A 12050-nucleotide genomic window follows, 5' to 3' on the forward strand; every position below is an offset into this window, starting at 1 on the left:
AATGAGCTGAAAGATGTTAAAAAGCTCTGTAGAACGGAGAACTTGTCAGGTGAAAATTCTCTGAGTATATCTATTGTTAATATAAAACCTATTTAGTGTAGCAGATTATAGTAATTGCAGAATGTTTCTACTTCGGCTTTATGAAGCTCAAAGGTCCCATGACATTGGATGCTTTTATATAGACCTTAGTGGTCCCCTAATACTGTATCTGAAGTCTCTTTCCCGAAATTCAGCTTTGGTGCAGAATTACAGCCACTGTGCCATTTCTGTGTCCGTAGCTATTTAGGAGAGAGGGGGGGACTAGGTGGAGGGTGGGGGTATGGCCTTGACCAACTGCCACTTTGCTCGTTTGAAAGCCATGATGTCTCTCTCTCATGGGTGGGCCACATTCTCTGGGGGGGCAAAGCAGAGAAAGAGGAGGTAACCAGATTCCAGATCGGCCCATCTGAGCTTTCATTTTCTCAAAGGCAGAGCAGGATACCCAGGGCTCAGTTTACACCTATCGCCATTTCTAGCCACTGGGGGACCATAGGCAGGACGGGGGAACACATATTAATGTTAAAAAACCTCATAAAGTGAAATTTTCATGCCATGAGACCTTTAAATGAAGTAAAATGTATTAAAAATAAACAGCCTTTTTTTTTTAAATCAGTTTTTCTTCAATCCCTGTCTAATACAGTGCATCCATTTGAAGTTGCCAATCCAGTGTAGTCACAGACAGTAAAAAAAAAAAATCCACTTACTATTATGGCTAAAATCTCAAGTTTTCATTCGTGACTACAATTATCTTCTCAGTGAAACAAGTAAACACCCATCCGATTCTTCTTCATGAGACGTGATCATGCAAGGTGATGGGTGGCACTGCAGGGGCTCCAGCCGCTGTCGTAAAGATAATTGGCAAACTCTTTACAAAGCAGCATGGGATCTTTTAATGACTTCATTAAACCAACTGATCTATTTAATAATGACTTGCTTCAAATGAGGCACTGCGATGACTCATTCTGTTCTGTCTAAAAACTGGACTAAAGAGGAGAATTTACAGGAGGCCAATTAGGAGTCCACCAAGCCCTGTGAGAAAGCAGACACGGTCAGGTACACTGAGGCCGTGTCAAAAACAATCATTTACTCTCCCTCTGCACCAAAACAATGATGCAAACACAGTCACAAACTAACCAAGAATAGTTTGCTTGAGTGATGACAAAAGAAGAATTTGCTCGGTGAGATCATCAGCTTCTTGATTATCTCATCCATTTTGCGCGAGGCAGACAGCGTCTCAAGCCAAAGTGGCTATATGAACCCAGGTGTAGTGTTCCAGTCTGTTCATGCACTCCTAATACCTCTGCTCCATTCCCACAACAAACACCAGACAGCCCATCCCAGTAGTTTTGTACTTTCTGAAGGAAGGTCATATAAAAGTAGATCTGTGAAGGAAATGGTTTAAAAGCCTGGTGAGTGGCTTCACAGACTGGAATGTGCTCAACTCAAACTGTCCTGCCAATTTCTCATCCAGCAGACTCCCAAAACTAATCCCAAACTTTGAGGGGAATGTCTGGCATGATTGCTCTGATGAAACTCAGTCTGAAGTTCCACAGCAGCTTAAGTGCAATCAAGCAAATGATCAGTCAGAGAGGATCATAATCGGATAAATCACCTCATGTGTCAGGTTTTGGTGTATTAAAGTCAACTTCAACGAGATTAGCGTCACTTCAAACTGCTTATAGTGTCGCAGACAGTTGGAAAGGATAATAATTTTGAAAAGGCATAATAATATTGTAATTTCACAACAAAAAGAGACAAATCAGTGTAAAGTAGCTGTTATTTAATAACCATGATTTGCTCAACAACTGTAGTTACAGTTCATAATTACCTGTCTGTGTGTGACAGACAGTTGGCAGCAGTCCTGCACTGTAAAGGCACAATGACAGATACATGTAAAGTCACAATACTCGATAACCTGCAGGAGAAGAACAAAAAATCATAAATTTACATCAGCCATAACTGGCTTTGTCAAATACAGTCACCGCTCACTCGCTTTAATTGAATGAGAATTTTTGTTTTTACAGCATTTCCTTGGTCAGTTTGAGTAAGGCAAAAATATATAAATGAGTAAACACTGATAAAAGGATAGTGTAAAAAGTGGTACAGGAACCTTATAAAACCAAAGTGTGTGTGTGTATATATATATATATATATATATATATATATATATATATATATATATAAAAACTCACAGCGACACACAAAATGTGAAACAAACATAGAAAAACCAAAGTTCTCCTGCTGGATGAAGCTGATTGACCTATAGTAATACAAAGCACAAACAAGTACAGCCTCAGTCTTAACCTTCAAAAACATGTACACAGTCCTCTGGTGGATCCTCCGCAGCCTTTGAGGGTATTCAGAACAGACTGAAATATTCTCAAAGACTCTGGAGATTGTTGCTACTATTGCTGACAGCCGTGGCAGATACTGCCAATAAATGAGTACAAAAATCAAAGAAACTTTAAAAAAAAAATATATCAGAGGCTACAAATCCCACTGAAATGCAAAACTAGCCACTGACTGGTGTCATATACAAGGTCTGCATAAGTGCATTTGTTGACTTCATGTTTTCTGGCAATAGGTTGAGGTTTTCCTTGAGTGTGTAGGGACTATGGTACGTCCTCTTGATAATTAGAGGAAAATACAATGAACCAATCTTAGGTTGGTGCTTTGGACCACCTTCATCTGATCCATTTAGCTCATGAACAGATCATTGTGTGTCCTCTGCTCTTGCAAAAACAATACCTCCCTTTGTTCACCGTGTCAGGGTGTCACTCCCTCCTGGTCCATACTGCAGCCGAGAGCTTCAATGTCATTACTGATGTCTGTGATCATACGGTCCCATTCGTCTCCCTCTGAGGCTTCCTGTCCTTCGTCTGAGGCGGCGCTTCCTCCCGCTGCTCCGTTGCCGTTGGTGGTGGAATCGGAGGCGGAGCTGGCTGTACGCCGGTAACGACCAAAGCTGTCTGTAATGATGCCTCGGCCGTCCTTCACACCAATGGTCTCAAGGAAATTCTCAAAGTGCTGGCTGTCCTTCTCTGGTATGAAGGGACGCAGGCCTGCAGTGGCACATTGTAATGCACATGGTCATGGACTGTGTCTGACATGACATCTGTCTTTAAGCACATACAGTATTTTAAAAAAGGGGTGATAGAATCATACCTGCAAACTCAGAAGGGCTGAAAAAGGGGACACATTCTAGCTAGCTAGCTAACGGTAGGCTAACGTTACCTGCTGCCAAGTGTAGCGTTAACTAGCGTGACATGTGGCGATGTTTAGGTTGCCTCTAACGTCCGTTTCGGAGCATCAGAGAGAAGGGCAGGCATTTCAGTGGCACCTAAATAAGGCACCGAAATCCACGTTATATCTATATAAATATAGAGGAGACAGTGAATCACCCTTTTTCAACAAACTGTGGCGTATTCCTTTAAGGAACAGTGTGAAATACCCTATATAAAATCATTCTATCACCCCTTTAAGACAAGATCATCGTTTCTGAACTTATGTGGGAATAGAGGGGTCGTACCAAGTAGAAGAAACTTCCTGCTGTCCCCATAGAGTTGTCGCAGGTTAATACAGAACTCATGGATGGAGGAACCGTTACGGTACTCATGGAGCAGGGTGGCAAACTGCTGGATCTCCTGTGATGACAGTTTTGTCCGCAGCTAGAAGGGAACGACAAAGATATTGAAAAGTCAAATCAAGAATTATTACTAAATACTCTCAAAAACAGAAAGGGACAAAGAAAGAGAGGATGAAATTGTCATACTGTGGTCATGTAGTCCTGCAGCAGCTCTGCAGCAGTGGTGCTGAGCTCTCCTTCACTCGCAGTCTTTATCTGAGGGGATGCTGGGGTGGATGCTGAGGGAGAGTTTTCTTCTGCGTCCATAGAGACCTGGAAAGGACTGAGAGAAGAAAGCATCACTTGTAAGTGACAAGCAAAATGTAAACATGTTTCAGAGATGGGTCAACATCTTTCTGGATCACTGTGCCCAAAATGGAAACCTTTCATCGACTTTTCAACGGAGTACTTACAATGTGCTGGCTTCTGCATCAAAGGCCTCCTTAACATCCACTTTGCTTGAAGAATCATCTGCACAAAACAAAAGAGTTCATATCTGACTTAACTTCTGAAACTTCAGTAGCTTGAGAAGAGAGTATTACACGATTACAGAAAATCCAATTTTACAACACACATTTGTTATGCTCGTTTAGAAAAAAAAAAGTGTTTAAGTTTGTTTTTCCTCTCAAGAGCAAGTCTGTTTTGTCCCTTACCACTGTATAGAGAAAGGTGTCTGGTAGGTGTAGTTGCTCCATCAAAAATGGCTCTGTCCAAGAAGTCGATGGTTGATTCTGTGTAGACAATCTGAAAGACCTGGCTGAGCAACAGACACAGCTCCTCTGCTGCTGCCTAAAAGACAAAAACTTTAGCTATTAATAATGCACTATTTTTACAGAAACTAATTTATGACAGTACTCTCTGTAACATGTAATGATGTCAGCAGTAGGAATGTCACAAGAACCGGTACTTTGGTACCAAGCCGATACAATCATTCTGAAAACGTGACTGTACTCGTTTTTCTACTGTACCGTAGGCAGCGAGGGATGCAATTCTTCCAGACCTGACGGGGGCAGTATACGCCTGCAAGAGTTTTAGTCTGCCGCTAAATGCTGGAGAAGAAGAAGGCTTCCTTCTTCTGGCATAGAAAAACAGAGCGCCTCATCTATGGCCTCATCTCTGTGCACATTGCTCACGGACGGCTTGACCCGACTGCAGTCAGCCTCCGGCTTTACTGTAACATTACATCTACAGCAACGGCTTTCACGACTAGCTCTCACACAGAAAGTAAATCTGTTTCCCTCTGCCTTTGCCTGTCACAGCCTAGTCTATATCCTTGACGTTCCACTTCCGGGATTGCTCCGTTGCTGCCGGAAAATCCGCCGGATTTTGCTCATTTAGGCCGGATATCTGTTGCCTTAGGCTTCCTTTGTGTTGGCATTTTAAACTCCAGCCGATATATCAGATCTCTGTAGGGTAAATTCAGACAGCTGGCTAGACTATCTGTCCAATCTGAGTTTTCTTTTGCACGACTAAAACAACTTTTAAAAACGTACACATTAGAGTCCGGATCAGGCCGAATTTTTCTGTCCGAGTCCGGCCCGTGTCCGACAGAGCCGTGACCGAACCCGGCCCGAGCCCGACACCTTCTCATACCTACTAATGACACATGTAGGCTACGTTTGTGTGTGGAAAGCCAGCTTTTATTAAGCAACTGTAGGAAGGCATTCGGAAATGTCAACAGATGAGCACATCAGCGCACGTTAAGCTGTTAAATTGTTCAATGTGTTAACCTTTCCTGCTTGCTTCGTTTCCGACCGTGGTCAGAAAACCAGGGGAGACTCGTTACCTGCAGGGTCGACGTTATAAAATGATTAACGTCGGGGTGAAAATCCCGTTTCTTGTGAGCAAATGAATGAACTTCAGTCTGGGGATTATTTCGGACACCGCACACACTGTGTAGCCTACAAAACTTATTCCACCGACTCTGCTCTGGTTGCATAGCCTAGGCTACAACACGTCTGCTTCCTCTCTTACACACACACACACACACACACACACACACACACACACACACACACACACACACACACACACACACACACACACACACACACACACACACACACACACACACACACACACACACACACACACACACACACACACACACACACACACACACACACACCTTAAAGGAGCCGCAGCACCATTTTACAGCAAATGCCTTATCACGCTGATGTGACCGAGCCCGACCATAATTCCTAAATATCTGTCCGAACCCGGCCCATCGGGTCCCGTCGGACTCGGGTATCCATGCCTTAGTACACATAGCTACGATAGCGACATTAGCTAACTCTAGCACTTGTTTTAGCAGACCTCTATAATGTCAGGTTGTTTGTGTGACCACATGATACAAGCCTTCCTGACCTTTCCATTAAGCATAGTCACAGATGCAAAATAATACCTTATTATCAACGGCCAGCACAAGCAGACAGCAGACTTCCACAAGCACAGCGCCACTCTCTGATAAGGAGCTCAGCGTCTGAGACTTGTTGAGATCAGGACACGAGCTGGGACAAGGAGAACCTCCTGAGTCCTGGGCTGAAAAACAGAAATTGGATTATTGACGATTGATTGATGTTCATTTGTTGCCTTTACTTTGGACATTTTGAAATGATATCAATCTAGACTTCCACCTTATTGGGCCACATTATTTCAGTTACAAATAATTTCACATTATTGTTAGTTACTCTCCCAGAAAAGATGCTAGTTGAGCGCTTGTTTTAAATTGGATTTAACATTATCAGATTCCTATTATTCTTTGTAAATTACTTTGTCATTGGGAAATGCCATAAGGACATCACCAAACAAAGAACCAGAGGGACCTCACAACATTGGCTACAACTTTCAAAAGTGTGTTGAAAGAGGACGGCAGGTATCTTTAGGACTGTAGATTATCACTGCATGAAGCTCCTGCTCCTCCTCTGTAATGTCACAACAATATTTATAGGACACATTTTACAACATCATTTTAACATCTCAACACTTAAATTAACTTTAAAATGTTTTTATTGTATTACCCGTTTTGATCACCACGAGGTGCAAAGAGTCATCCCTGATGTAGGAGACAGCAGCAATATCATGGATGGGCACTCTCAGGATGATGTCCTCGCCATCGCGCCAAACAAGCTTTATGTTGTACGCCGACAGGCTCACCACTGCATCCTGCTCTGATGTCAGCTGGCCTGCCAACTGATGGGACTTCTGAGAATCACAGAGGCATACACCATATCTGACAACTTCAATATTCCAGTTCACCAAGAATAAGCATAAGCATTAAAGCTTGCATCAACTGTATTCTCTCTTTGCATCTTAACTATTCAAGGAATTTATTATTATGAATGTCAGTTATGTGAAAAACCATCCAACTCGTTTTGAGAAAAGCAAGGGAAAGAGAGCACAACTGACTGATGGATCATGTTAAATCAGATACGTACCCTTGCATTGTCAATGAGCTGCAGCACTTCTGTGCGACTTGATGGGTTCAAGTATCCTGGAACTGATGCCAGCTGCCCCAAGTACTGGACAAGAAAGAACATAACCAAACTTTGTACCCAAAAAAAAAAAAATAATATAAAGGGTAGGGATTTTATATCTCTGCAAGTCACACTTACTTTGACTTCCTTCTCAATGTAGTCATTAAGCAGGATGTCAGGGTCGATACGGTGGTCAGGTTGAGAGAGTGAGAAGGTGTGGAGCGCCCTGCGCTCAGTGGCCTTCTCTTGGGCCTTCTTGTCTCTCCCCTTCTCTCCTTTCAGGAATACTCGCTTGAACGGAGACACGATACCAGGCTAGTGAAAAAAGACAGATAGTGGGGTTGAGAGAAATTAGAAGACTGCCAAGCCACTTTCCAAAATGCATTTAGGAATTAGATTCAATTTGTGTGGATATGCAACTTTTCACAGTATAAATAACAAACCATTGGCATTATCTGTTTCTATGGAACACTACATTATAAATAATTACAGGACTATTTATATGCACTACATACATATGATGTAGTTGCAATGGGCTGGCAACACAGTAAAGCAATTGCAGCTCCAAGTTTAATACATCTGTTGACTGTGGTACTTCTATGCCTTGTAATTTCTGCTGACTCTGCTTGCACTGTGCAGAGTAAGATACAGCAGATGTAAAGCCCTCTGTGTTACCCAATACATGTTGCTCAAATATCAACAATAGCATGTGCAAAAGGATGCTCTGCATTTGCAATAGTGGAGGAGTTTGCAGTGGAAGTGTAAAAACATGGCGTAGAATCACATCTTAAGATCTAAATCATAAACATCGACCTCAAAACATCAATGACAAATGCCACAATGTGTAAGAACAGAAAAAATGCTTTCCTTCTTCCTAACCCTCGTATTATTTAAGTAAAGATGTACTGTATTATCTCTTCAATCTCCATCTTACAAATGGCCAGTTAAAAAAACAAACAAAAAAAACATAAAAAATTATATAATTATTTAGCTCTTGTTTAAACTGGTAAAGTCAACACTGAAGCACTGTTTAATAGCTCAGTTAAGTGTGCTTAACTAAAACCTGGATACATTTTGTCAATGGTGCAAAGCTTACACACAAAACATTATTTTTAGATTCAAAGCATTTCAAAAAGCCTACCTCGTTCTCCATGAACCCTCTCGCTAGAAAAGTCGCCTGTTCAACGGCAGCACACTGCCTGGCCACGGATGCTGCTACGTTCGGACTGTCTAAACTAGTCACCTGTTGCCTCTACTCACACACAAACAGTGACAGCTGCCAACTGGTGACAGACACACAGGATCAAACAGCCTAAGTGTGTATGTGAAGGGTGTGACCCCCTCACAGAGGAAGGGAAGTGTCTATGTCTCTGTGCTCAGGCACAAGAACAGGAAGGGGACTCACCACAACTTCCTGTGATGACACATGCATTGATGCTTTGAATATTAAAACGCTGAAAAAACTGACTTCTTGTGTTGTTTTGAAAACTGCTTCACAAATGTTGAATAAAAGGATTGTGTGGGGACAATCACTTACTCCAGATACTCAGGACTCGGCTCTGTAACTGAAGGTCCATACACATGTCGCTGCTAAACCACAGAAATACAAGACCTTGTGTATTCTATTATACTAACCACAGACGGCACACCTGCAATGCTGTTTACACTGCAGATTCAATAAGGCCACAAGTGCAGACAATTTGGTGTAGTTCAAGACAAGTTGATTAACCTCACAACAAATGTAGCAAAGCTTCAGAAAGGTGTAGTTGACTCTTACACTGTAACCATAATTTGGTTCCAACTGCCTGATGTGCAGACATTTGATCGCAGACTTTAGACTTCATAGAACAGCACACCTTACAACCAGTGTATTATTTAACAGTACCCAGCTCACGAAGACAAGCGCATTAACATTTTATGGCTTGTTCTTGTGAAATGTGAAACGAGAGCTAGCATAGTTGACCCCAGCAAAAGCCCTCGAGATGAACAAGAGCCTTTTTTTGGTGAACGTCTGTTTACAAAGAAACATAAGGATGATATGGCTTCTTTGTGCTGCGATGGCCAGGGTGCTCACAATTAAGAACAATGCAGGAAAACGGTTTTCGTTAGTAAGAGTAGGCTAATCTAAGTCCTATTTGTTCATCATATGCCTAAAAACTTACAGTGGCAAGGTAAAAATGCTATGGTCTTCTCCTGCCTTTCCAGATCTAAGCTGCAACACTTACATTACATGTTTATTTTTAATGTATGTGGGAGTCAAACTGTCAGATTCCTTTACTTCCCCAGATACCTTTGACGGTTTCCAAATTTTAAATGAATTAATATAAGTCAGTTAGCAAAGTAAAGTAACACTGACTCTATCATGTCATTATATGAAGGGGCCTGAGCTTTCACTTGAACCTATGTAATATATTACTCTGTACAGTATATCAAAAATACATCTGGGCCAAAGGCTGTTCATTATCACCACCAAGTGGCACATACGAGAACTGTATGCATCGGGGACACTGATCCCAAAAAGTAAAGATCATCAGCCCTAACAATAGATGCTAAACCCAAGTCATAACCTGTTTCATAAAGCTGAAAAAATTCATTTGTACCGAGAATAAAAGTAAAAAAGAAATATTTATTCCCACCTTTGCCAGAAAGCTACAATACTGCTAGGCAAGTGATTAAATATATTTACTAAGAATCTATCGGTTTTGTGGCCACAAGTAGGCAACGTATTATTAGTAATATGGTATGTTGAGTGGAAGTTTTAAAGTTATGCCAACTCAAACTATGATCAGAGTTCGGGTTAAATAACATTGCTGACAAAAACATTTCCTTGCCACAACAAACCCTCTTAACACCAGGATATCACTTCATTTCCGACCAAATTTCCCTTCACATCAAGAGGGGGTGGAATTAAATGGGAAGTAACATTAGTGCTTTTGTCATGGAAAAAAATTATGGAATGACCAGCACAATCACAGCAAAGATGTAAACCCAAGACACTTGTTGTGAGAGCTTGTCAATGTCATGTCCTGCCTGGATGTGGTGGTCTGGTCCTTTAGTTTTCTCCTGTGGAAACCAGAAGAACAGAGGGAAAATGTCCCTTGTGTCTGTTCTAAGACATGACAAAAAAATGTCAGCTATGTGTCTGAACATTCGGATCTGTCTCCATATCAAACGGGATCATTAGGCCGCATGTGTATGTACTGTATGTGCGAGAGAGAGCAGGATGGTTGGCACAACCAAAAGAGTGCTGATCCCCTTTAGCATGACCATAACCACTGCCTCTGACAGCTGCTGTTGAGCACACAGATCCTTCATGACCAATGCCTACACATACTGTAACGAGGATTGTTACTCTGGGAAACCTGGTTGTGCTTTCATTACCTTTTTGAGAATACTGTCACTGCTGTATACCCTCACTGTTAAAAAATTAGGGCTTCACAATGAATGGCTATTTATCAAAATCCCAATATGGACTAGTGCAGTATCAAGATTGTAAGATTGTAATATTTGTCAAAGGCAAAATATGTGTCAAAATAAAAAATTAAGTATTGTGGTAATGCAGAGATGTCCCAGCCTACATATCATATTCTACATACTAAAAGAAAAAGAAAAAATCGTTGTTTGGTACAGACCCTCGGGGAAAATAATAATAAAAAAAAAAAATCAGAATAATGATGCAAAAATGATCACTCTCTCAAATACCGTGAATCATATCGCAATTGCAATATCAGTCAAAATAATCTATTCAAAATTCCAGAACAGATAAAATCATTAGTCTAGCTAATTAATCTAATAAATACAACAACGGCCGATGTTTTCCTTTTAAATAGCTATACATTAAACTTACCACAACGATCACACGCTCCTGGACTACAAAACGAACGAACGAAGACACACAGTGTTGAAGTTGATTAAGAGAACTAACGTTATGAACAATAAAAACATCCTGCAGATCATGGTAATCCTGAATTAGACAGTAACGTTTAAAACGTAACTTGTAACACTTAATTTGCTCTTTTAGGCTCAATCTGTTGCGCCTTACTTAACTTTACCTTTATTTAATATCCATTCGGTAAGTTACACATTTCTCCCATTTAAAGTAATGCCGACCGGTTCATTGAAAAGTCAGTAAATCTGTCGGTGTGTTGACTGCTTTACCCTGGCAGCTGATATTTAACGTTACTTGTTATTTGGCTAGCTAGCTATTAAGTTAGCATGCTAGCTAACACTAGTCAACTTGCAGTAAAAAGTAACGTTAGATAACGTTATGTCAATTGCCCCACTTACCTTTTTCACTTTTTTCACATCATCCTCCATTTCTATGTAAAGGTCTTCTTCTTCATATTCAGTTCAACGGTGAGATCCAGGTGAGACAAGACATAACTAGCTACCGAAGCTTTTAACCAACACTCATCTGAAAGTAGTTAGCTTGCTAGCATAGCTTAGCTTAGCATAGCATTGGTAAAGTGATGCCCGAAATTGAGGTGATAGCAAAACGCCATCCTGATTGTTGCCTTATTCCACAACCATTAGAAAAAAATGCCGGCGTGTCACCAGTGTGGAAATGGTATGCGTCAGTGCCGCTAACACCACTAAAGAAATAGTCTGTTAAGAAGACAAACTCGGATAAAACAGGCAAAACTTTTCAATCGGGCCGCCATTTTGGGCGTTGAACTGTGGTCGGTCCAGCATGCTTTGCACAAACCAAAACAGTTTCTGCTTAACGGTGATAACACGGCGCGGGCAGCTTTTCAGGTAGTTAACTATAATAAAACAGTATTCAATGACAGAGACTCACTTTAAACCAAAGAATTATAGCCATTAATGCAAACAAGGGTTGACTTTTGCTAAGGTGACTGTAAATATCCGTAAACGCCTTTTCGTTGTTTCATTACTTATATTTGTTTTGT

At 41.1% G+C, this 12050-nt stretch overlaps 1 protein-coding gene across 2 annotated transcripts; it reads right to left on the reverse strand.

Annotated features, from left to right (window-relative positions):
- Positions 1 to 1798: 1798 nt before the first annotated feature.
- Positions 1799 to 11841, reverse strand: ccm2 (CCM2 scaffold protein). 2 transcript variants are annotated; one of them, XM_039781500.1, is made up of 10 exons: positions 11428 to 11841; positions 7279 to 7455; positions 7102 to 7185; positions 6685 to 6868; positions 6069 to 6205; positions 4318 to 4453; positions 4078 to 4135; positions 3812 to 3947; positions 3569 to 3707; positions 1799 to 3101 (listed from the first exon to the last, which is right to left on the reverse strand). In XM_039781500.1, exons 1-10 carry the CDS (start codon positions 11455 to 11457, stop codon positions 2806 to 2808), a joined length of 1377 nt encoding a protein of 458 aa, XP_039637434.1. In that variant the 5' UTR covers positions 11458 to 11841; the 3' UTR covers positions 1799 to 2805. The 2 variants fall into 2 exon arrangements, with proteins under 2 accessions (XP_039637434.1, XP_039637435.1); XM_039781501.1 differs by lacking the exon at positions 11428 to 11841 and adding an exon at positions 8282 to 8528.
- Between the last annotated feature and the right edge of the window lie 209 nt (positions 11842 to 12050).

This window comes from Perca fluviatilis, chromosome 18 (assembly GCF_010015445.1).
Source record: "Perca fluviatilis chromosome 18, GENO_Pfluv_1.0, whole genome shotgun sequence".
NCBI classification, from domain to species: domain Eukaryota; kingdom Metazoa; phylum Chordata; class Actinopteri; order Perciformes; family Percidae; genus Perca; species Perca fluviatilis.